Below are 27,433 nucleotides of genomic sequence, written 5' to 3' on the forward strand. Positions count from 1 at the left end.
ACGATACAATGAGTTATCATGAGATCAGATAACACAACGGAAGACTAAACAATACCTAAAGAGTTTCCCAACCTGATTACTTAACTTAACATATAACTCAACTCACGATAATTAATCCAATTAAGCAGATTAACTTAATTACATGTTATTACTTTAAACAAAGATATAATTCATTCGATAAATTAAAATTATAGCTAATAGGACAAGTTCATCCATTATGGTTGATAATGTAGCTAACATGAGGAAGTTCACCCATTAAAGTTAAAACATAGATAACATGAAGAAGTTCATCCATTAGAGTTAAAATATAGATAACTTAAAGAAGTTCATCCATTAGAGTTAAAATTTAGATAACTTAACCATTCATTACATTCAATCTTACATTAAACATATGCCATGCATCTAGATTCATAACGTACTTGAACTTCATCAGAAACTAATGAATACTTTCCATGCATACTTACATTGCATTATCAATAAATGAATACATTCCATTATACAAATCTACATTCTTTCATGATCCAAATTTTTGCATTTAATATGATAACTACTTACATGCATTTAAGATTAACTTTATTTAATCCACATTATACATACTAACATAATACCATCCATACATGCTAAATTAAAAGGAAACATAAGAATGTAAAAACACCACACAACACCGAAATGATCTCGGAGTTCACCCCTAGTGGGCCACATCTTTGGGTCTACTCAACTGCAAGACCCCTCTGATAAATAATAGGGAATACTACATAAGGTTCACATCATTTATAATCTTGTCATCAAGGTGAACATAACCAATAATACATACGACCACATTGTTCAATAAATACATGAATGATCCCTGAATATGAAAGGATCCAAGTGAACATAATAAGAAGCAATAACAAAAGATTAATTGGAGCATCTGCGAAACTAATTCTTTGCAACCAAAAGGTCTAACATGATATCAGGTTCTCACGAGGGCAATTACATCAGGACAACTCCACACCAATGCTCCTATCAAAGACAACAAATCAACACACTAGCAAACATAAGGGACAAGTGTCATCACATAACCCGGTACGGTTACCATGGCAGGTCTTCATAGGTTCCGACCCTACCACTAGTTTATCCTGGCAACCTATTCCAAACCTCCGGCCCATCCAAGTTTCATGTGGACCCAACACAACCTTTCGTGAAGACAAGGTTGATGGTTTGCCATTTCAGGCCTTCTCACTGCATGCCGAGCTTGTACTAGCACTCATCCCATACACGAGGCACAATTATCTTAATTAGTGATTCATTAACTAACTCTCTAATATGCTATTAGGTTAACACTTATTTAGACACACTTTCGATGGGTTACCCAGCAACCACTTTGGCGCTACCCCCAATCGAAAGCCACTTTCCCAAATGACACTAGACTATACTCAACGATCTCCTAAACCAAGGTATACACAAGGTCAAGCAAATGAAGTTCAACACGGTAGGAATACCTACTTGGTCAAACAAGACTTCATACGAGGTGCACTAACTGACGGTACTCTAACTAGAGACCTGACTAACTATGGTCAACCACGAATCAACATTTGATACCCGCATAAAGGACATGACCGATTGCAACACCATCACAAGAAAACAGTCAAGACTCGAGATCGAGGACATAAGCAGGTACCCAAACTCAATCATACGACAGTGTCCAACTAAACAAAATCAAAGACTTGCCATTTCTTAAGCAAATGCGAATATAGAAATTAAACATGCATAGGCATAGATTGGAAAAGACAATCTTCGTTCATATTGTTTACACACAACAATCGATCCAGTTTTCTAAAGGATCTAAGTTTTTAAAATATAATAACAGAAAAATCACCATTACAAGGTGTAGTCACATAAATCTGTCCACTTAATTAAATGAATACTTAGTATTTATTTGATTATTTAACCATCAATTAATGAATTAATTAAATTAATATTTAATTAATTTATCTTAACCCTCTTCTCCTATTAATTAAATAAATTATTCAATTTATTTGATTTAATTCACTTAACCAAATTCATACCATTAATTAAATAAATAAATCATATTTGTTTAATTAAATCTTCTCTCACATTTAAATAAATTAATATTTATTTAAATCCCCCAAAATCCCACCTCTCACATTTAAATAAATTAATATTTATTTAAATCCCCCAAAATCCCACCTCTCACATTTAAATAAATAAATCATTTATTTAAATCACCTTTATCCTCCACCCACTTGTATTTTCCTACAAAAGCAAGTTGCACAATTATTTAAAATAAATAATTTATTTAAATCACCTTTATCCTCCACCCACTTGTATTTTCCTACAAAAGCAAGTTGCACAACTATTTTAAATAAATTATTTATTTAAAATCCTATTTATCCTCACCCACTTGAAACCTTTAATGGTTTCCCTTAAAGTATTCAAACTTGATGGCTTTAAAGTCTTCAAACTTGATGGCTTCCTTTTAGAGTCTTCTTAAGACTTTAATGGTTTTCCTTAAAGTCTTCAAGCCTTTAATGGTTCCCCTCAAATTCTTCAAGCATTTTAATGCTTTATCTTCCTTTTTCTCATTTAAATAAATTAATATTTATTTGAATATTTATCCAAATACAACTTGCACACATTTATTGAAATAAATGAATTTTTATTTTAATAAAATCCTATTTTCCCTCACCCACCAAATCCACTTGCAAAATCTAATCCCCTTCTAGATTCTTCTAACCCCTTCCTAATTAACTTAATCCATCCCCTAATTATTGTCACATTCCTAAGCAAAATGGAGTCACTTCTCAAAGACTCCAAAGTCTTTGAAAAGCAATTAATGCTTTGTGTGTTCAACAAATTAACCCTCAAAGTCTTGGATAACCTTTGAAAGCTTTCAACCTTCAACCACTTAATCCCCAAAGTCTCCAATAACCATTAATGGTTAATTCAACCCTCCCACATGGTTAAAACATTTGTTTTGACTCAACCTCTACCCAACCCAAAGGTCTCATCAGGCCATTAATGCTTTGACCATGATTATCTCTTAAACATTTGCACAAAGGTTTATCCTTGGATTAACTCTTAATCCAATGGGTAATCTTAATTTAGACTTGACCCTTACCTTCTAGATAACCATGAGGTCTTCTCAAGCCTTTAATGCCTCCAACCTCTTCTCTCAACCCAATCCTATGTTGACACTTGTCACCATTTTATTGGTGCCAATTGTGTACATGGATCCCCAACTTTCAATCCTAACCCTTGTTAAGATTGCTCAATCTTAACCCTTCATTTCCCTATTTCTTCTATAAATAGAACCCTTCTCCTCAAGCAAAAAAAGAAGCATTTTAGAGTATTGTTGTTATACTGGCATTAGCATAGAGCTTTTTCATAGCATCACTATCTACTCTAGCATAGTATTTAGCTTTTCATTTCATATTTGAAGCTTAGTATTAAATCTCAATCCTCCATAAGCATCCATAGTGCAAAAAGCTGCTGAGAGCTACACTCATTTGGGACTTGGAGAGGAGAGGAACAAGGGAGGAGCAACTATGAGCATCTTGATTAGCTATTTCATTTTATGTTTATATGCTTTCTATTTCATGCTTAATATCTCTCTGGATATGCCTGTTTAGGATAATCTTTTGTTGCTAACACTAACGTTTGTTTCTTGTGCTCTTGTGTGTGTTGCCATCAAACAGATTTTCTAATCCTTTTTGCAGAGCATCACAAGGTAAATTCAATACCACAGTTGCAATAGTACAATTTTGCCTATTTCCCAATACAGAGAAAAATAAAAATTAAACAATTTATTTTACTAAATGAAAATATCATTTACTTACTAATTTTTCAAACGATACATTATTTAATTCCCAATATTTCCAAATAACACATTATTTAATTCCCAATATTTCCAAATAATATATTATTTAAACTTCCAAAATACCCAATGATATAATATTCCATTTTTCAATTACTCAAATACTATATTATTTCATTTCTAAAATTTCCAGATAACCTATTATCATTTAATTTCTCAAATAGTATACTCCTGAATAATATATTATTTAAAATTTACCAAATAATAAATATATTTTATTTTCAAAATTTTCCAAATAAAATATTATTTTATCTTTTTCCCAAATAAGATACTTCCTTGCATGTGTAAAAAAAATGCAAATTAAACATTAATATATATATATATAAATTTAAATAAAATATGATTATAAATACATTTATATTTATATATATTTTTGTTTTAAAAATAAAATAAAATAAGGAAGGCCACCCATGTGGTTCCCCACGTGGGCTTCCCTTTCAAAGGGATGGCTGTTGTGGGGACCATGATGTGGTCTCCCCATAGCCTAGGCTATGTGGAGACCACGCCGTGGTCTCCACAACCATGAGCCCTCCCATGGTTTGGGGAAGCCACAACTCTCCCCACCATGGGTAGAGGGTCATGGTCTCCCCGACAACCCCCTCTGTAATTAAAAATTGCTGCTATCATTTTGTTTTCATTTAATTTTGATTTTATTTTTATATAAAATGAAAACCCCCAACTCTTGTTGCGTCAAACTCAAAAGTTTTGAAAAAGAAAAGAAAAGATTTACAGAAACATACAGATTTTTATGATTTTTTTTTTTTTTTTTAAGCAAAGACAAATCCTCAAATCAACAAGATAACTCAAAAAACACCAGGAAATCATTCTCCATTTCCATTTAACCAAATACAAACAGATTTCTCAAATTAAAACCTGAATTTGAAAGCATTTATTTGGAAAAAAAGAAAAGAAAAGATTTACAGGAACATAGAGGTTTCTATGATTTTTGTTTATATATATTTTTTTAAAGTAGAGGACAAATCCTCAAATCAACAAGATAACTTAGAAAACACCAGGTAAATCATTCTCCATTTCCATTTAACCAAGAACAAACAGATTTCTCAAATTAAAACCTGAATTTGAAAGCATTTATTTGGAATTTTAACAAATTTTTATTGTAAATAGTCAACCCAATTTTTTTGATTTTGAAAACCAATTAGAACAACCAAAAAAAAATGTAATCTGAGGTTTGGAAAAGAAGCAAAGATGGTTTGAATTGGAGATTAAACTATAAATCTTTCATTATCCCCAAATAAATGAGATTTTTCAACAACACAACCAAATTTCTTCCAAAAAACCAAACAATCTTGATTAAACAAAGAAATCAAAGAGTTTAACCAGAAACCTACCTCATTTAGCATTCCTGGCAAGATTTGATGAAGAGCCCAACCTATAGCTCAAGCAATCCTTCTCCAAAATATTTTCCCCAAAATTTCTTCAGAAGCATCTTCCCAAAATGTCTCTCGACCATATTTTTCCAAAAATTATTTCTCCCAAAATATTTTTGCAACCCTAGGTTAAATGGCAAAGTTTTTGACCAAAAATCTCATTTCTAATTAAAAAATACTTCTACGCAATTTAAATCTAATTTAGAAAAAATCAAAATGCCTCTTCCTCATTTAATTTCTAATTTTCTCAATTTTAACAAAATTAACCTTTATATTCCAAAATATTAATGAGGGTAAAATGTTTTTAATTAAAATAAAATCCCCACTTTCATTCTTTCAAAACTATATCCAAAATATACTAAACTCGCTTTTCTAATTAAAATTGCTTTTCATAAATAATTAAAATCAACCTTTCTATTTTAAAAAAAACAAAACAAGGGAATCAAATTAATTCTATTTCAAATAAATTTAAATCTTTCCCTTCCAAAAGCATAAACAAAATAAATTAATCAGTTTAAAATTAACCATCTAATCAAACTTGCTACCAATTTGGATTGAGCAATTCTAATTAACGATTAATCGCAAAAAGGGAACCTATTTAATTTAGTCCCTTAATTTCTAATGCGTAAACACACATTAAATCAAATTAAACATTAAGGATTAATTACTCAATTTAACCACACACAAAAACACGCAACCCAAGAAAGGCAAGCAGATAGATGACTTGCATACCCACCCAAAGGGAATACCGACGACGACTGACGACGCTCGCTTGAGCATGACTATGGTCAAACAAGGGTCTTACGACCACCTAATCCAAAATCTAAGGACCAAAGAGGTACACCCAAACCTGCGAATCCTGGCGGAAACGAACCTCGCACCCATGCGGTACTGTACCTGAAATCTCCTGCAACCAAGAGTCATACATGCATACATATATATACTTAATGAAATTGTTAGCCCGAGATTAATAACACAAAATAGGAGAACTAATAAACTTGCATACGAATTGATGTGAAAACCACATTAACATGATTACATGATAAACTAACCAAGGTCAAACCGATATTAGAATTTGATTAGGGCAGGGGTACTACATTCTCCCCCTAGATTCCGACTTACTCCTGGAAGTCGTAAGGCTAGATGGAGAGCATGTCGCACGCATTAGCCCTGAAACTCATTCAACAAATATCAAATTGCACATAGGAATCTTTCCATAAATAAATGAAACATTATTGCTAAATCCTCTACGAATGCCATTATAATCTATTTCTTTTACCAATCCATCCTCTTCATAAAATTTTATCGCATGGAACTAGTTTCAAAATTCAAATTCTACAACCAAGTTAACTTTCAATAAATAAGAGCAACATATAGTACACAATTGTTTACACTTTCCAGGCATATAAAAATCTTTCCAATGACCATGTCCCATAACATAGTGACAAGTTAACACAATTTACTCCCTGATTACTCATAATAACCATCGACATAACTGGAATGCACAACTCAAAAGGCCACATGTGAGCATGTCTAATGCTCGGTCAAAGATAACATGCACGATCAACATCTCTATGCCTGATCTCAGAACAATAACATGATCATAAATATCCAACATCTCACTCAAGGCTTGATGGTGCTAGGGCACACCATAGCGGTGCTACCTTCCATACAAGTCCCTCGTGAACATCCCTTGTTGAGTAAGGCGGTTAGCCTCCAAGAGATAGTCACCACACATAGGTAGGTAGTGGATCCTAGCCGCATCACAGCCTCACATACCCCCATCCTCAAGGTTTCCTACGTCTACTTCCTCGTACACACTCAACCAAGATCGTCTCATACGTCCTTGGAGAGGAATTCACCTTTTCAATTTCTTCAATGGTTTGAATAAACAAAGAAGTGTCATCCATGTTTATAATATTATTTATTCTTTGAGTTAGCCTATGACCTAGCTCCTCTATCCATACTTCCTTGTCATTAATTTTATTTGCACTTAAGAAGCCTCCAAGAAACAATTCAAACTTTTCATTTGCATATTCCTTCTGGTATAGATTTGCCCTTCTTTCAATATGTACCCTTTTTTCTGCAAACCTGGACAAATATTTTACTAATTCATAAGTAGATTTGATTTCATCATCGACACCTACTTCTTCCTAGGATAATGAATATATGGACTCTAAGTTCACCTCTATGGTAATCCATTTGTCCAAAACTGGCTCCAAAGTAGCCTTGTCCTCCTTCAAAGAAACCAAAAGAGTCATTGCTCTTTTCATGTTTATATAAACAATTGTTGCTCCAACTGTATCAACAAATTTCACAATGGTGTCTCTGGCCTTTTCTTCATATTTATTTGCAAATATTGACTGAGCTTGCTTCAGTTTTTCAGTCTTGTCTTGAACACTTTCTGTTGACTGAAAGCCATGAGTCATGGGGGAAGGAGGGAATTCAACAATAGGACTAGAAGGAGGGGGCCTAGCAGGAGAAGAAGCAATCATTAGTTGAGAAGACTCACCCTTTTGTTGTTGTCCCTCCAATTTACCTTTTAGCTCTGCAATGGTGTTGTCTTTAGAAGTTATTTCAAGCTTTGCTTCATTATAGGCCTTGAGGACTACTTCTAGTTTTACTTGAAGATCAACTTTCTCTTTTGCCTCCTTTTCAGCCACTGCTATTCCAAATTTAGCAGACTCTAAAGTCATGCTAGCAACTTCAACTACCCCTGCATCTCTAACTCTCTTTACTATCATGCCCCCTGAGTAGTCAGATCCTGAGGATTCTCCCTTTCTTTTGTTCTCTTCTCTTTTAAGAGACCACATTACCAGAGCTGCATGGTCATTACTATATGTTATTCCCTCCAAGGGTTTTGTTTCTTTTCTCACTGCATAAAAAATTACAGCATCTGCTATATCCCATTCTAGGAGAATTGGCACTCCAACATTTGCAATCAATTTCCTTCCCTCCTCTGGGGTAATCACCTCAAATTCCTTTAGCCCTTTCTTGCTTTATTTTTGCCTCAATAGCCGATGGATCTTTATTTGATTGTTCATTTTGCTTTTTTCACATCTTTCCTTGAACTTATCCATGTGCTTTCTCCAAACAAATTGCAAAAAGGCTCTTGACTTCACAAAAATTTCATCAGCCAAAAATTCATTACTGGCCTGTTTTATAACAGGATCCAATTCTCTGCCAGCAAATTCCTCAGTAGTCAGATCCATCTCAGCACCTGTTGGCTCTTCTGGCATTCCTTCCTGCAACTCTCCATAAGTAAAAGAAATTTCCCCAGGCTTCCTAATTGCATCAGTTGCGCAACAATGGCCTGCTCATCACCTATATGTAATGGGGATTGAGAAGGTGAATAAAGAGCTTCACTTGGTTGTGCCTCTTTCTCCAATCTCTACCTCTTTGGGGAGGTTTGGGACTTTGGAGCATCCTCCATTGGCCTTTTGCCCTTTGATGTGGAAGGTTCATCCCTCCTAGGCATCACCACGTTATAGCCCGATTTCTTGTACATTACATACTCTCCAGGGGGAATGATCTTACCAAAAATGGGTTTGGTCAAGATGAGCTTGGCCTTTTTAGGATCTTCCTTTATCACTACATCTTTCTTCTCATTCAAAGCTTGCATAGTATCCTCAAAATAAGCTATCAAAATTTTTATCCTTTCCCCAAATGGGTGGAAACTCTTCAATGGATCATAATTTTTATCATAAAGTTGGACAAAGTCAAGAGTTTTCTTAAATACTAACCATTTTTCCTTTCTTACGTCTTGCTCTGCCAGATTAAACTCATTTCTTATTAAGTCCTCAGGGAAGTGGAATTGATGAAATTTGGCCCCACAACTGACCTTCTTTCTAAACATACAATTGAATAAATCTTCAGGATCAACAAACCTTGCAACTACTGTTGGTAATCTGTATGGCTTGAAGAATTTCTCAAAATGTAGCCAACCCCCTTTGGTAATAACAAATTGATGTGCCATAGTAACGGTTGGAAAAATTGTTCCTCTGCCCTTATTTGTCAATTCTGCTTCTTGCAGACCCCTAATCTGCCTTATGATCTCAGCAATACCTATTTTCAAGGGGACCTGATAGGGGAGCAAATAAGGAGTTCCTCTGAAGCCATATACCCTAAAAACAGTAGAACCAGGATATAGAATTATATCACCCCAATTATGCATAATTTTAATGTCCTCTGCAAACTCATTGGGTCTGATGAATTCAAGGAGAACTTTTGGGATCATGGGGTTCTCTTGACATAGAAGAATTATTAGCTTAGACGCAAAACATCTGTCAAATTTCAGATAACTAGCATCTTCTCTGTCCCAAGACAGATCTGCACTCCATAATTGGACTGGCATGTCTTCACCATCTTTTTCCCTCAACATGTCCATATCCTTTACAAAATATTCAACACCCTTGAATAAAAACATGTGCATCAACATAGAATACCAGCCAAAAGGTCTATCCACTTTAACATTATTGATCCCAATCAAACCCTCCTTAATGACATTTGCAAGATAGGGTGCAAAGTCATAAGCTACTGCTATGGATGGATTAATAATTTGTGCCATCATGAGCATGTAGTGAGTTGGCATAGCATTCTCTGCATCTTCTCCAAAAATTTGACACAAAGACCAATATATCCCCTTAGCCCTCAAAGTGAAGAAATTCATAGGGAAAGGTTCAATTGTACTAGGCCCTACCAATGTTAGTCCTCCTATCTTTGCAAAAAATTCCCTCATTGGTCCACTCCTAAGATGATCGTTCTGTGCATCATAAACCTTCCTCAGCATTTCAAAATCAATGGGCTCTAGATAACTTGAGGCTTCATTTAACCAGAATACCCTTTTAACCTCATCAACTGTAATTTCAATTAGAGGGCCTCCACTTATATTCCTTACAATCCTGGTAATGGGGTCATAGTTCTTCGCAATCTGAGTCAATAAATCAATATCCAGGAAGACTTTGGGGACCACCAATTTCCCGACATGTAATTCCCATAGGTTATTTGTAGGAGCAGGTGCATTTCATTGACCAAACCCTACCCTGAACAAACCTAGACTAGACATGCCTATCTGGGGATCTCTTAGCCAACATCCTTTATCATACAAACCATCACCAATTTACAAGCGAGAAGATTTGGGCACAAGTTCCTTTATTTTGGGAGCACTATTCGTGGACTAAACCAACTGCTCTAGAAAATAATCGCAGATAGCCCTTTCTTGATAGTCTACTTTTCCTTTAAATTCCCTTTGTGGTGCCATTTTAACAATCTAATATTTATCTTATTTCAATTTTACTCAAACAACCTTTCAGAATTTCAGCACCAGACAATATCAACACAAGCAGAAATTGCAATTCACAGTCGCAGAACAACTTACTTGTTGCCTGAGAACTCACAGAAGCTGCACACTTTGTCTTTGCTAACCTTCGTGAATGTCTTTTACAATTAAAAACTCAAAACAAGGTTTTATGAAGCAACCTCGGTGACAAATTACCTTTAATTCTCATCAATTAAGCCACACGCTTTGCAATTAATTCATTTGAATTTCAAAAATTTCACTCCAACAAACCAAAAGGGTTTCTTCAGTATGATTTTCCTTTCAATCGCTGATCCGCGAAGAGTAAAACTCTAGCAACTTTCCATCACGGTCTAGCGACAACCGTTAGAACATGTAGAGTTAGCACACTCGTTAACCACTTAAGCTTTTGAAAAGGACCTACCACTCAATCATCCGCCTGCCCTTTTGTCGTTGAGTAGCGATGGGTAAAAGGACCCGCATCTTCCCATCGCGGTGTCACGGCCACCGTTGATTTTCCTTGGACATGATCACAGTTTAAAATACCTTAGCCGCTCACACTGGTCAGGCTCACTCATTAGTTGTTGACACGTGAAGAGTAAAGGACTCACAACTCTCCATCACGGTCTAGCGACAATTGTCCGATCAAGTCCTTGTCGCTCGATCTTTAGGATCTCTTCATCACTTAACCACCGCCGCTTAACTGTCAGCGCTCAACTGTCATCGCTAGATCTCTGACTGGCCCTGCCACTAGCGGCTTGTCGCTGAGTCACGATGGATATCCATTGTGCAAATTCCCATCGCGGTATAGCGACAACCGTTGGATTTCTGTGATCTGCTCGACTTTTAAGAACCCGATACATGTATTAAAGGTGTTACTTAGGACTTTAGGGAAAAATTAAAGCGCTCCAACTTTAGAAATGAAACCTGCCTAGGCCTACGACTTAAATGGCCCCCCTTTTAACGATATAATGACCCTTTCGGTATAAGAAACATAAAGGCTTTTTATTTAAATTAAAATTATTAAACCCAAAACCCTTAGAAGCCATTGATTTGCAGACTTAGAAGATTTGAAAGAATTGTGGAAAAATTTAGGGATATTAGGAATATTTGAACACCATCCAAAATACTGATAACACAAGCTATGGCTAGGAGGTAAGTGTTCCCTGAAGCTTTCACTCTGCATTTCGGCAACATTTCCTTATAAAAATTCTTGGATACCAAAAACAAGAGCCCAACACTCTTATTTATAGTTTGTGTCTCCAAATTCAAATTCACATTCCCTCCAAATGAACGCCAAACCCAAATGCACATTCACTTCACAATATTTTGAAATTACATTTCATTTCTCCTTTCTCCAATTCAACCTTCTCATAGGAGCAAATATACTTTATATAAATGACAATAAAATCATAATGTGGCATCCAAGGTAGATAAGTGAAATATATTATTAAATTAACTTATTTCTCCATAAGGTGTCCATCTTGCCTTATTAATATTTCACTTTATAAAGTATTTTTCCTCAACAATAAATCACCCAATATATAATTAAGGAAATGACTTAGATATCAATATAACTTAAGCAATCCCTTTAAAATAAATCGTCCAACCTTTGCCTTAAGTTATAACTTAATTCAAAACACCATTTTTCATCAAATACTGAACTTGCCAAAACAAGCTCCAAGGATATGGGGAAACAAGCTGAGAGAATTAACCTGCCATAAATAGTCACTGAACTAAGCTGAAGAACCCTTGCCAAGAATAGCACCAAAAAATGCTTGGAAGACCAACTGCTCAAACTGACTTGCCGGAAATAGCCATCTGAACATGCCTGCTGACATCCTGCTAAAAACAATACTTACTAAAAATAGCATACTACTAAAAATAGTAAGTGTTTCCAAAGTGATTTTAACCACATTTTGAGCAGTCGTCACACTTACTAAAAATAGTAAGTCCTGAAAAAGTCACCCGATGCAGATGCATGTCAAACCATCTTGAAGCTCTCTGAAAACCCAGAAGGAATCAAGAATTCAAACTGTCAAACTCCCACACACACCCCTCGAAAACACCAAAGAATCCTCTTAGAAAATAAGAAACCCTAATTTCTGCTCCTGACTAGCCTACGAGCCTCCGAAATAAGCTAACGACCAATTGAACTAATCACTACAAAGAAGGGGACATTACGTGATAAGGGTTTCTTGACCGTTTTTACACAAATAGCATAACACACTCTCAACCATCAGGAAAATCTTGCTTGTCTTTTCCTAATAACGTTCCCCTAATGGCTACAAAGGCTTCTATTGATTGGAATAAATCTATCAAGAAGGGAGAAAAGGGTTTTCCCATGTTTCCAAACAACATTCCCCTGGGTGCCCACTCCTAGTCATATAACTTGCCTCCCCTTAAGCGGTGTTTCAAATCAAATTCAACCTTCAAATTATAGCAAGTAGGGTTTCTGGCTCAATAGAAAAAGGAATCTTCAAAGGCTTGGGCCCTAAAGAAACCAGCTTCACCCCTGCTCTGGAGTGCATGTCGTCCTTCTCAAATAGTGGCAATGGGGTTAAGGAAGGTTGCTTCAAGATCAATCTTTAGGAGGCTATCTTAGCTGATCATATCTCTCTACTAGGGGACAAAGCTATTATTGGTAAGTTCTCCAACATGCTCTTTCAAATTTTTGATCTGAGAAATGGGCTATGCAATGTTGGAAAGAGATCAATGATATTTTTTATATTGATAATGGGGAAGGATTCTTAATTGTCATTTTTTCCAAAAAAATATCTAGAGATAGAGTTCATAGAATAAAATATTGGTTTTGTGAAGGTGTAGGGCTATCAACTTCACTGTGGTCTCCAAACTTCAACCCTAAAGTAACAAAGCTCAACTTTGTCCCTATCCGGACTTCCTTCCCTTCTTTGTCTCTAGAATATAGGGATCTCGATCTGATCAAATCCTTTGCTAATCATCTAGGTATCTTCTTAAAACATGACCTAATCCCTTTTGAGTTTACAGAGCTCCTAGTTAGAGTCTGTCTCTAGGTCGATTTGACCAAACCAATTCCAAAACAGTTAAAGATTTTCTCAAAATTTGGCTCTTCGAATCAGGAAGTCCTAATAGATGACCCCCTCGTAGTCTCCAATCATTTAACTCGACTGGGCCACCTTACTTCGCATTGCTCTGGGCATGAACAAGTTGTAGTCAGATTGTGTGAGGACCCCTGCTTAGTTCGTCTATTATGCAGGGCAAGATCAGGCTCCTCAAACAATACCACCTCTCTTTCCCATCCATCACACAAAGAAGTTTCTCGCTCTTCACATCCTCATGCTAATGGTTTCAGTGCTCAGTTGTGCTATTTTATCCTGACTCTACTTTGGTTGGGCAACTTATTTTCACACTTTCAAGTTAGTCAGATTACTCTCTCCCTTTATTTGGTAAAACCACCTCTTTCCCTAAATTTGGAAACAAATAAGGAACTCTTAATGGAATTAAAAATCAACTTTTATGATGGGGGAGCTAGACAACATTATTGAGGAACAATTGTTCAAAGCGTGTTCCCAAATAATTGATGAGGATGTAGCTAGGGAATGGGATACTCCTTTTTCGGTTCCTCCCCTTCTAGAGTTGTGTGAAATGTTTGTTGCTCTCGTGCCGAAATCAAGATCCTTTCCTTTTCTGAGAAGTCTGGAGGACCTCGATTGTGTGGCTCTTAAAATCACTCTAAGTTCAGAAAGGTTTCTAAAAGGTTTGGGCCTCTCTTTTTCATTTCAATCCTCTAAGAAGCTCTCTATCCCTAAACACATTTGGACTGCTCTTTTTACTTAGGTGCATCTCAAGGAACTGGATCATCCATTTGAGCTAGACCACTCACTGGTCCCTACATCTCCCCATCCTCAAGATGATCACGGCTCAACTTCACTTCTCACTAAATCTTCCATTTTTTAAACCCAATCCATGAAAGCAGTGGTGCTCAAGAAGCCTAAGGGCAAGGTTGGGAGACCTCCATAAAGGAAGAGATTAGCAAAAAAAACTAAGGAAGAGGTTCAAGCAGGAACCCAATCCACACTAGATGATAAACTTTGCCCTAGGAGAGTGAGTAGCTCTCCGGGCCAAACATGAGAATCATCTCCTGGAATGTTAGGGGCTTGAATGCTCCTAACAAGAGATGCCTCATCAAGTCACAAATCAATAATTATGGGGCGATATTGTCTTGATACAAGAGACCAAATTCTCAGAGGTACCTCAAGACCAACCTTTCAAACTTTGGAAAAAATGGAAATTCATTATTGCACAGTCAATAGGTACTTCAGGGGGCTTAGCAATCTTATGGAATGAAAAAAGTGTACAGGTCACATCTCTACTCACTCGAGCCAACTTCATTCTTGCTGAAGTTTCAGCCCCAAATGCATCTTTTCAGTTATTTTTAGTGTATGGCCCGATTTCAACAATGGGGAAGAAATATTTATGGGACAAAATCTCATTAGCTCTTGCAAACTTTCCTGACAAGCTAGTAATAATTGTTGGATGCTTTAATACAATCTTGTCCTTAAAAGACAAGGTGGGTGGAGGTATTCCTCCTCTCAAAACCGTGCAGGATTTCAATGATTTTGTCAACAATAACACTCTTAAAGATTGCATTCCCACTAATGGAAATGTTACTTGGACTAATAAGAGAAAAGGTTTTTTAAATATAGCCGAGAGATTGGATATTTGGTAAATCCAATCTGGCTTGCAAAATTTTGCTCCCCTCTAACACAAATTCTACCTCTTACTAGATTAGATCACTTTCCAATTCAAATTTCCACTTCTCTTGCTCCCCGGGCTCAAAAATCAAGGGCTCTTTCAAGATTGAGCTCATGTGGTTTCATGATGCCACCTTTCTGCCATTTCCCAGAGAATGTTGGATAAACTCCCCTTTTTTTCATGGATCCAAAATGTGTTAGTTTTGTAAAAAGATGTAATGGATGAAATCAAAGATCAAACATTGGAATCACACAATTTTCAAAAACATATTCTGACAAAAAGCAAAAGTGGAAAACAATATCAGAGAACTTAATGAAGAGATCATTGAGAAGGGCATCAATGATCAATCCCTTCACCTCCAGAAACTTCTAAATGTTCAGCTAGAAGAAAGTCTTCATAGGGAGGAGATATATTGGAGACAAAAGTCTCGTGAACTATGGTTGCAGGATGGAGCCCAAAACACAAAATATTTTCATGCTTCAGCCAATATGAGGAGAGAAAATAATCTAATCACACTTATCAAACACTCCTCCAGAAATGTTATCACTGAAAGAGAGGGTATCCAAAAAGAAGGTATTATGTTCTTCTCCACTTTATTATTTGATGCCTCTATTAGGGATGATGGTTGGACAACCAAATCTTCCCAAATCCTCCAACACATTCTGTAGCTACTAAGTGGTCAAGACAATGAGGACCTCATGAAGCCATTTTCATTGGAAAGAAATCAAGCAGGTGGTTTTCTCCATGCATCCAGACAAGGCTCCAGGCCCTGACGGCTTCACTGCCTTGTTTTTTCAAAAGTGTTGGCCTTTCTTGGGTGAGGACATCAGGAGAGTAGCAGAAGAATCTAGGAAAAATGGCAACGTGCTAAAACAATTTAACACCACACATATTGCTCTAATCCCAAAAGTGGCCTCTCCTTTATCTTTTGTTGATTTCAGACCCACAACATTGTGTAATACCATCTACAAAATCATCACTAAATCAATTTCAATCAAGTTGGCAAGGCTAATTCCCAAGATCATCTCACAACAAGAAGGGGGCTTCATTCCTGGTAAAGAAACTTTAGAAGGAGCTTTGATAGCACAAGAAATAATTCATTCAATAACTAAACACAATAAGGAAGCTATGATTGTTAAATTGGATATGACAAAATCTTACGATAAAGTCATCTAGGTCTTTCTTCATCAAGTTCTTTCTAAATTGGGTTTTAGTTCAAATTGGTATAAGTGGATTCTCTCTTGTCTATCTGGAGTGAAATTTTTAGTCCTAATCAATGGCAACCCGACAAGTTTCTCCTCATACTCCCAAGGTGTTAGACAAGGTGATCCTCTCTCTCCCTTTATATTCATCATTATGGTTGAGGCCTTAAGCAGACAGATTTATACTCAACACTCTATTGGGATTTGGAAGGGTATTGTCATCCCCCAATCACACATTGCAGTCACCCACATTTTATTTGCATACGACATAATTCTATTTGGGGAACCTTCCATGAAGGAAACAAAAGCCATTAAGAAAGCACTTGACTTGTATTGTCAAGTGTCTGGACAAAAAGTAAACACTTAAAAGTCAAAAGTTTTCTTCTTAAATTGCTCACCTTTGGTGTCAAATAGATTATCAACTTCTCTAGGTTTCAAACAAGAATCCATCCCTTGCAAATCCCTGGGCATTCCTTTATTTGTAGGAAGCAACAAAAGAAATTGATGGTTGAACATAAATTCTTCCTTCTTTGCATGGATTTGGAACATTGTCCCTGTCATCCTAGTTTGGAATATCTGGTGGGAGAGAAACAAGAGAATCTTTAGAAGAGAAACTAATGAGCTCAATCTAGTTTTTTCAAAAATTGAGTCTTCAATATTAGAATAAGTCAAGGCTCATGTTTCAAAATTTAAAAATCTTAACTCTTCATTCATTTAATGGGACAATAGCATACTATCTGAGAGGAATAATTTGACACTCCCTTTTAAAGGTAGTTTAATGGTCAACACGACCGATCTCATTAACAAAAAAGAAATAAGATGGAGACCCCCTCCTAGAATTTTTTTCAAACTTAACTTTGACCGGGCATCTAAAGGTAACCCTGGATATCTGAAACCAGATTTGTCATAAAAAAATAACCAGGAGGGAATAATGGCTTTACAAGGATCCCCAATGGCACAAACAACGTAGCAGAAGCATAAGCCCTGCTCCATGGTGTCAGACTTGCAAATGCACTAAAATTGAAGAAAATAATTATAGAAGGGGACTCTATGAACACACTTTTAGCATGTCAAAATCCTATACACATGAATTGGAAAGTACAATATATTTTGCAAGAGGTAAAAGCTCATTTATCTTAGCTAGGAGAATATTCAATAAATCATTGCTGTAGAGAAGCAAATCAGGTCGCAAACTATCTGGCAAATCAGGGATGCAACCTCCCACATAGAGAAAAAAATCCTTACTCACAAAGACACCGTGCTTGATTTGGTAAAACTAAGTAATGAATTTGATATGTTTTTTTTTTCTAATCTCTGATATGTTTGTATGCAGCACTGGGGGATCCCAATTTGGAGACAATTTCCATTTATGTTGGCTTCCACGAATCCCATCAGTTTCCAGAATTGTACTCTTTGTTTATCTTCGTGAATTGCAGATGTCATTCAGGATAGAAAGCTTTGGTTCTTCTATTAATTCACACATTTTCTTCTTTCATCACATCAAATTGAAGAGAAGTCCTGTCGAAGGGGAAGAGTTCGAACCATGACACTTGGCATTTTGACACACAAAGGATCGGGCGATAAAAAACTCAAGAATGTTTTATTGCAGACGCCATTCGGCTTTTCTTTTTTAATACTCTGGAGTAATCATTGTTCTTTCAAATGCTTTGTGGCGGCTTTCATGTGTTTCAAAATCTCCTTCCCTGACACATTCCTTGTGTCCTTCATGGGTTTCCCACATGTCATTCTTTCCTCCCACTCAAGCGGCTGTGCTCTAGCTCGTACCTGTAGTACCCTTGGACACTTGGTGTTCTACGTACATCTTTTCTTCGTGCCTTTGATGCACCTCACTCATTTTGTGTCCTTCACATGTGCCGACTTCTCTTTCATCTGCCCGTCGATCCTCTTCTTCACTCAATATGCCTTCCCGTGTTTTTCTTTCTTACTGCTTGGGTTTTCTCCTGATGACGGTCCGAGTTCAAATTCAGGGGAATTACTTTGCATTATGGCCCCAACTGAACATCTTCCCTTTCTCCATCCCCATGGATTTTGTTGTCCCGTGTTAGGAAGTGGAAGGTGCTCTGAGGGTGGTGATTGGCGAAGACTAGCTCTTAGCGAACCAATATGCTCCTCCAGTTGCTGTTGTCTCAAGATTTGCAACCATGCTTATGGACTTGTCATGGTCTGTGGACTTCACTAAACTCCTTATTGGCTCCTTTGTTCACACAACACTTTTCTCTTGGAATGAGGTGAATGTTCAATTGTCAAACTACAACATGTTCGTGGGTGATCCTTGGCTGGGAAGTTTTTTGAACAGGCTTGAGGTACTGCAGGATTCCGTTGCTAGGTCGATTCTGGTTTCTTTCATCAACGACCTTTGGTACAATTCACCTCTCCCTTTTTTCTCTTGGATTCACACTCGCAAAGAGTTCATCAGAGATCCATTGTCCAATTGGGTTGTGTATAAGTTTGGTGGGTCCTGGGAACTCCTTAACCATGCCCTGGTCGACCCGCATGGCTTCACCACCTCCTTTCCTCTTCCTGCAGATGTGAAATTTTCGGCTGAGTCTGCTACTGTTATATGACACCTCATAATGCTGCTGGGTTTTGGCTTTTTTTTCTCTTACTGGTGTTACATCGTCTGTGGTCGCCGATTCATTCATCATCTTTTTGAGTTCAGCTACTTCGTGGTTTTGTCAGTATGCTCGACATATGCTGGGGTCAATTTTGATGGAATCCCAACAAACACCTTAAGATTGGATCGTGGCTCTTCAGCGTGGCATCTTGAACGCTCTGTTTTTTCTTCAGGGTTTCTCTTGCCCAATTGACGAAGAAGATCAAGGGTCTGTTGGTTCAAAGAATTCTTGTTCTGTGGATGTTCCCCCCAAGGTGGATTCAGTTTTGCAATCCCTTCAATTGTGCTTCAGATTTGGATAGCTTCAGTTTTGGCTTTCCTACGGCCCCTCCACTGCCAACTTTTGTGTCGTATACAATGGTTTCTCTTCTCCTTGCTTATGGAGAAATTTTGATTTCTTACATGATTATGTATATGGATGGGCACTCTGTTTTATCTTGCATTTCGAGTTCTAATCACTTGTAAAATCTATGTAAATGGGTGACAGAGTGAGTCTGATCTTCTCTTGCCTAGATTAGGATTGGTGTTATGGAATTCTAGTATGGAATTCATTTTGGGTTTGGGTGTTAAGTTGATTCTCTCCCTCAATATGGTCTTACCTTTACTAATCTTATATTTTACTATCTTTTAATATATATTATGGGCCTTGGACTTTTGCCTAGAAAAAAAAAACATATTTATATACTATAATTATAAATTAATATTATTTGTATATGATATTTAAAAAAATTATATATATATATATTAATTAATATTATATAGATTAAAATATATTATACTATATTAATAATAATATATTATTATGTTTAGGAATTATAATTATAATATAGTATTATTATATTAATATAATTATATATATAAAAAATATTATATAATTATCTATTAATGTATATTTTTCGTATTGTGCCGCGACTGCTACTAGCATATGATATGTATAATAATATATATAAAATATGTTGAGAGATATATTTTTCAAGGCGCCTATCCTACACACAACATTCTAACAAACCACACTAACAATAATATTAAGTTGTTTTTCAACAACTTAATATTTACTACACTTATAATACTAATTTAAACACTCATATGCACACTAATTCCTAACAGGTCCCACTGGGTATGCCAAAATATGTGCAAGAAAAGTATTTAAAACAAATCAAAGACGAGCAAACACAAACCAAACAAACACTTAGATTGGGCTTAGGAAATCCAAACAAGCATAACACTCAACAAGAAAACCATATGCTAGTCTCCTTGATGTGTTCAATTTGCCCAATTGGTTGTCCAATGTGTGCTCACAACGACATTGACAACACACCAATGTATTCATGAAAATGTAGGATATGAAAAATGGCTAAGTGTTGGAGGATTTATAGATTTGGAGGGGATGAAATGGAGGTCTAGCATGAAAGGACACAATCAAGGATGGAGATTGCTTGATTTGTCTTAAGCAAGGAGATTATGCCACATGACACAAGGAGATGAAGTGAGAGGATGAGAGCTACTTGGAAGTAACTAGGAGAGATGGACAAGTCCTTTGACCCATGTAACACATGGTACCGAGACAATTTCACATGTATAAAGGCTCATGCCTTTGCCTTTGTACACAAGTGGGGATGATGAAGGATTTAATAGGAGGGTTTGCTAGGATTAGATTATGCAAATGGAAGATCAAGGAGCTAATTAGATTAGCCCACTTAATGAAGAGTGGAGGGAAAAAGAAACTTAAATTAATTAAAATATTTTTTTAATATTTGAGAAATTGGATGGGGGACTTAGGTAAATAAATAAACAATTGAATTTATTTACCTAAGGCAGACTATAGGAAGGAGGTTGTTTAATAATTTAGGCTAGTAATAGGGTGTAGGTAAATAATGATTTTATTAATTAAACTAATTAATAAGACTATGGGAATGAGGCAATCAATTGAATAATTAGGGTTATATTCAATCAATTATAGAAGAAATAGTCGAATAATAATGACGTGTCAATTTTAGGTGTCTACAAACACCAGTAGAGAAAACAAGATAAATTAATGTAAAAAGAAAAGAGCACATAACATCAAACTGCACTAAATGTGTGTTTAGTTAGCTTAGGATAGGAAGGTGAATGAGGCCAATCAAATTTTGAAAAGAGAGAAGAGAAGTCCGTGATTATAAAAATGTTATAGAGTGGGCATCAATTGAATCAAGTTAGAAAATAGCCAAATAGAAATATGTTCATAAATGAATATTATAATTATAAAGACAATACAAATATATAAATATATATACACATGAAAATAATAAAAAAAATTGATTGTTGAAATTACATATATATTAAAATAAAAAAAACTATAAATATCAAATTGCACATGAAATTACACTATTTATCACTATCTATACATATCAAAACATTTCTTTAAAAAAATATTACTAAATAAAAAATATCATGATACAACTTTCACCATTACAAAATTAATATAAAGATTCCTAAATTGGTCTCCAAATCTTCAAACAATCACTTGTTTACATGACAAATCTTTTGGGTTGGAGATCTTTGTACATTAGGAAAAACAAATAAAACTTTTTTGGCCTTTGGAGTTCCTCATATACGGAGTCTTTCCTCTACAAATTCCTATGGGCCCAATAATTTCAATGGGCAACTCGTGTATTTTTTTAATTTACTTCAAATTGATTTAAAAAAAAAAACAAAACTAAAAGTTGTATGCATCGTCCAACTGCCACGTCAACTTACAATTTTCTAATCCACATCGGACGGTCTAAAACATTTGGTACAACTTAGGTCAGTCCCTACCGTCAGATGATCTGCGAGAAGCACCAAACTTAATATAGAACTAAAAAAGGTAGCGAATAAAGATTCCCTGAAATATTCTATCCTCGACTGGAAGATGATATAGGGACCGGGCTCTGTTAGTAGTTAAAGTGCAGACGAGATTCAGAAATTGGACGGCAGATGTGGCCTCTAAAATATTTATTTTGTAATTAGCCGTCAGATGTAAGGAGTTGGTGTAAGATATACAGATAACTCGAAATGACAGCATGCTTTGCGTGAAGCCGTAAAAGACGAAAATAGGTCGGCTAAATGTCAGAAGCATGGCCAGGAAAGTTTTTTCGCCATACACGTGGCAGTAAACTTCTGTGAACTACAAGTCACCGGTTACTGTCTTAGCAGGTCATCTTAGACGGCGCCTTGATTTTTAGTAAATTTTCAAAAACCACCGTAATTGTATCTTAATTTTTGATTGTCGAATTTGACTGACGTTCGTCGAATTTGTGCTGTGTTCGACTAATTTTTAAGATTTCTGGAAAGGTTAGTGCCAATTCTTGTTTTCTCTGTGTATATGATCTGTATTTTTTTCAGTAAATGATTTTATGGTGAAATCTTGGCCGTTCTCTGTGTTTTGGAAGGGTACAAGGCTAATTTTTGCTGTTACAATGGATGTATTTTGAACTTTTAGATATTTTTTTCTTTTTATGTGTTTTTCCTCAGCCTTTTTGTTGAAGTTGCTTAATTGTGTTTTTCTCCTCGTGATTTTTTTTACCCAATCTATTCTGACTAAAACAGAAGAGAGCTTTTCCCCCAAATTTGTGCTTGAATGGTTCTTTGCTTCAAACTTTGTTGTTTTTCGTCCTTTATTCAGAAATTTAACACAGATTTACGTAATGTGAAGCTTATTTGGGCCAATTTTAAAGATTTGCGGAAAGCTAAGTGGAATTCTTTGTGTCGTTTTGCGTATTTCTGTGTATTTTTGCAGATCTCGTATTTGTACACAATTTGCCTAATTTTATGGCGAAGTTATGTGTTTTGGAAGGGTAGAGCGATATGTTTTTTTTTTTGTACAGTGCATGGTTGTCTGCTTTATTATACTTTTTCATGACTTTTTCTGTAACATGTGGTTTCTTCCATTTGGAATGATGATATACTCACTTTTAGGCAAAATTTCTGAAATACGCAGGTTTCTTCCTATGAGAATGATGTTTCCCTCATGATTTTACAAATTTGGTCAGATTGGATTACTAAATGTAATTGTTAAGTTGCGAATGACTTTTTCGGTAAAGTATAGCGCGGTTAAAAGTGCGGTTTTCCTTAGTTACTCTGCTATAATGTGTATTTGTTGGAATTTTCTGGAAACTGTGACGAACATGTTTGGTTGTCTCTGAAGAAATTTGAGAAGGGTTTCTCGAGCCATATGTGAAATAAAATGTTTGTTTTTGTCCTCTCCTTGCAGGTCTTGCGGATCTTGTAATCTTTCGTGTTCAGCTTAATTTTCTTAATAAGTAGCTGCCAGTTTATGTTTCGAGATGGGAGGTTGCCTTCTTGGCATCAACTTATGTCAAAGACGGTAACGATGTTTTGTGTTTACCTGCTAACCTGTCAATTTCTGATACAGATTTAAATTTTTAATGTGAGTTACTACTTGAGATTCAATTCTCTCTCGGTATGAAAGGAATCCTGCAGAGGATGTTTGAAATTGTGCAGTTGTGCTTATATGCTCCAGTTTTTTCAAATTATGTTTCTTATGCCTTAATGTTACTTATTATTTGTACTGGAAATCGCTCTTCATACTGTTGAGTTTTAGCTTCCTTAAAATGACTTCAATTTATGCCTTATCTACGAGTGTAAATCCATGAAGAATGATGTGATTTCACTTATGTTAAAATCAACTCTGTAAATCTGAATATTTTGAAAATATAGCTAATTCATTGAATGTTTGATGCAGTACTGTTGCTGAAATAGAGCAAATCGGGGCTAGTAGAAATCTTCCTACCTGTTCAAGATATTCTGCTGATTGCAGGCTGGGTTTCAGTCTGTGTGCATTGTAGACAAGTTTTTAGAGATCGTATAGTTCGAAGAGTGATAAATTTGGTCAAAACTTTGGGAGTCTTTTCAGGCTGAAGTTTAGGCACCGGAAAAGAGTTCAATACGGCGGAGTTTATGCATCCAAGGAGTATCCAACATGAAGTTTCTCGAATACACCCCTCTTGCAAGGTATTTGCTATTTAACCTCAATTTTGTACTTTTTCAACTTTTCAAATCATAAGGGCACACATAACACTACTATATAATTGACTTTGTTTAAATTTAAAGGGACCCATTACTGCAGATATAATTGAGCAGTTATATGAGTTTTTAAAGATTCTAAATATTTGCTCAAATTTGTAAACATGTTGATGCTCCTTTTTTATTCTTTTGCGTTTTCTGGGTTTCCAGGTTAAATGCTTTTCTCAACAATGTAAATCTTGGAGAATGTATTCTCAAAGGTTCCCTGGAGGCTTACTCCTGTAAGTATTGACTAAAATTTTCTATCTAAAGCTTAATATTTGTCTTGCAGATGTGCAGCTTATGACAAAACGCAAATATGTTAATGCCTTTATTTTTAAGGTGAAAATATTTATAGGCTAGACCCTTTGAGCTTTAGGTAAACAGTCTTTGTGGGGCCATAAAGCCTTCATGCATTCTTGTTTGCCAAAACTAAAACAGGAAGATCATTTTCTGTCTATTGCATTTTGACTCAAGATGATTCAAGATGTCCATGTGTCCGTAAGGATGGATCCTTAAGATATATAGTGTGAAACTCTTCTCTCCACACAGCTAATTGCTTCCCTTCTGTGTTGCACTTTTGCATATTGATAGTTTGACATGGTTAAATTAAGGCTTTTTAGATAAGGTGTATAGCAACTCCAAGATCGGCATGGTTAAATCTATATTATACAAAGACCATGATTGCAGGAAATTTGACAGGAGCCAGGGCAAAGCCCTTTTAAATTAAATCTTAATTTAAGGGAAATGGACACAGAGTGGGCACAAATTTCATTCAAAAAATATAATTAATTCACCAAATTTCAGTGTATGTAATGCAAGAGATTTGAGTTCAACTTTAATTATGTGTCGTGAAAAGTATTAATTATGTGCTTATGCAGTTATCTGAGCATTGCACTAAGTTATTTTAATGGTTGTCTAGGCAAGGCTGCTGGGAATGACAGGAAGTTGTCACGTAGCTTAGAGCAAGAAGTAAGCATTTCATAATTCTATTTGTTTGTTATTGTTGCAATTTATGAATGGTTACGAATTCTTGTTTGAGCAGATATGTTGATGGTTTGGTTTAGGAGGAAATGATGAGCAGTGGATTTGAAGAACCTAAAATCTTAGCTGAAACTCAACATGTTACAAGAAGTTTGACTTTGTTAGCATTTTTAGTGCTTTGAGCATATGTTGTAAATGAAAACATATATCTTGGTTTAATAGGTCTTGGATTACCTTGTGCAATATCCTGATAACAATTCCTCCTCTCCAGTTGGTCCTCTATGTAACACGGCAAGGTATGATAAAAGAAATCTTTCAATATGTTCCCAGGCTTGAATAACTTGATGGACATATTAGTTTTACACTATTCTTTTAAAGCTTTAACAATTTGTTTTTGCCATTTTTCTGCCCCAGCCGAAGGACACTGATTCATCTAATACTTACCATGAACCACATTTATCCAGATTATGACTTCAGGTAAAAACATGATTCTATTTTAAGATCTATGCACTTTAGGACAACTGTTAAGAAAAAAGGGATATTTGGGTAATGCCAATGTCAGCCTATTGGGGAGTTGGCAACCCAGTTAATATCCTTTTAAAAATGATCGGAAGTGATGTCGAAGGTTGACAAACGGTTGGGAAAACCGTTGCTCCTAATGGAGTTGAGAGTTCAATTCTCTCCATTTCCTATGATATTTAAAAATCTTAAGATCTACAATTTCAGGATTTGGAAACAGATCCGTCTTGGTTGATCTATGTTGCAGACTGTTACCCTGAAAGACTTAAGAGTTAAAGTATCTGAAACTGTATCTAGAATTCTTTAAATACATAATTTGGACTGGAGCGTTCACTGATATACTAAATGTTTCTTTCTTAATTTCAATACATTAACATGCAGCATAGTACAAGCTCACAATTTCTCCAAAGAATGTGGACTAAACGTTGTCAAGCAGAAAATTGAGAACTACCTGATTGAATCAGAAAAGGTATAAGAACAAACATAGTCGAGCATTTTATTCATATTTAGTTTTCAAGTCCATGTTGTCTGATTTATGTGGTTGAAGTGCAGGTGTGGACGATGGAAAATGGGGGCGATACCCCTTTCCTAGATAGCATTTGGAAAGCTATTGATGAGGTTAGGATGTGCTCCTTTATTCTTTAAAATAACATGGAAACAAATACAGATGCCTCTCTTTAAAATATAATATAGCAACTGCAATTGGTAACCTCTATCATGACATACTTTAGGTTGCTGATTGCTTTGATAAACTTAACAAGGAGGTTTTCTTTTGAATAGGTTATTGATCTATCCAATTGTGAGGTCTATAGCTATATGCCAGAAATTGAAGGGGATCCTTTTTTGGAAAGGGGAGCTGTGTAAGTATTTTTAATTCCACATTGAAATGTCAATATTCTTTTGAGCTATTTTGTGAAGTAAAACTAAATTAGCTTCAAACATTTTCATTACAGATGGTCTTTCAATTTCTTTTTCTACAACAAGAAGCTGAAACGAATCCTTAGCTTCAGTTGTTGCTGTTTGAGGTAAAAACATGCTGAGAATTCAGAGCTGCTTTAAGTTTGTATCTGGCAAGTAGTGGAATTTTTACTGAGATAGTGTTTTGTTTGCACTTTGCAGCAAGTTGGCTATTGACTATCTATCCCACAATGAAATGTTGAGTGATGAAGATAACATTTTTGAAGGCATGGATATGGACTAATGCATAGTCCGGTACATAGTGTGCATATTAACTTGTACCTTTCTGTAAATCCATGTTCAGTGGTAAGAGGCAGGGGAGCAGACCTCTGCTATTGTAATATGGCACTTTGTACAGTTTCATGGCGTATATGTCCATGGAGTCTGGAGTCCAATGTTAGACCTCGTAATTTCATCAATTTTAATACATGGACTTGGAACCAAGACTCATAAAGATTACCATTGGGCTGTATTTTTATTTCAGCATATAAAATTGGACTTGGGTATATCATGTCATGATTATCTTTTGCCCCACTGTCGACAGGGAAACTGCTATTTTGGTTCCATGTTCCGTGAAACATTTTAAATTGAAAAACTGCACCATAGACATCGCCACTATGGACATACCCTTTGGATGTATGTGCATACTCATGTCCATCGTGCTTTTTGAGTATCCCATATCATTGAGGATCGATACAAAATCCTTAGACAAGTCTTCTTTTAAATTTATGCTAATCAAATATAAATAAACTACTAATCAAATAAATCAGAGTCTAGTATTACCTAAATGGTATT

The 27,433-nt window shown here is 35.7% G+C and overlaps 1 protein-coding gene across 4 annotated transcripts; it reads left to right on the plus strand.

Annotated features, from left to right (window-relative positions):
- The first annotated feature begins 22,295 nt into the window (after positions 1-22,295).
- LOC131051674 (uncharacterized) lies at positions 22,296-27,097 on the plus strand. Of its 4 annotated transcripts, none has more exons than XM_057986264.2 (13): positions 22,343-22,447; positions 23,094-23,190; positions 23,367-23,480; positions 23,859-24,127; positions 24,350-24,420; positions 25,101-25,150; positions 25,385-25,458; positions 25,577-25,639; positions 26,063-26,150; positions 26,234-26,299; positions 26,462-26,541; positions 26,635-26,706; positions 26,801-27,097. In XM_057986264.2, exons 4-13 carry the CDS (start codon positions 24,096-24,098, stop codon positions 26,880-26,882), a joined length of 678 nt encoding a protein of 225 aa, XP_057842247.2. In that variant the 5' UTR covers positions 22,343-22,447; positions 23,094-23,190; positions 23,367-23,480; positions 23,859-24,095; the 3' UTR covers positions 26,883-27,097. The 4 variants fall into 4 exon arrangements, with proteins under 4 accessions (XP_057842250.2, XP_057842248.2, XP_057842247.2 ...); XM_057986266.2 differs by having other exon boundaries at positions 23,094-23,160; XM_057986267.2 differs by lacking the exon at positions 23,094-23,190 and having other exon boundaries at positions 22,296-22,447; positions 23,367-23,543.
- Positions 27,098-27,433: the final 336 nt, after the last annotated feature.

This window comes from Cryptomeria japonica, chromosome 10 (genome assembly GCF_030272615.1).
Source record: "Cryptomeria japonica chromosome 10, Sugi_1.0, whole genome shotgun sequence".
Lineage (NCBI taxonomy): Eukaryota > Viridiplantae > Streptophyta > Pinopsida > Cupressales > Cupressaceae > Cryptomeria > Cryptomeria japonica.

Excerpts from the sequence above, each read along its gene's own strand:
- LOC131051674 (XM_057986267.2), top strand. The coding sequence starts at position 24,096 with ATGAAGTTTCTCGAATACACCCCTCTTGCAAG. Across the intron at positions 25,640-26,062 it reads TATCCAGATTATGACTTCAG|CATAGTACAAGCTCACAATT; the intron begins GTAAAAACATGA and ends ATTAACATGCAG. Across the intron at positions 26,542-26,634 it reads TTTTTGGAAAGGGGAGCTGT|ATGGTCTTTCAATTTCTTTT; the intron begins GTAAGTATTTTT and ends TTTTCATTACAG.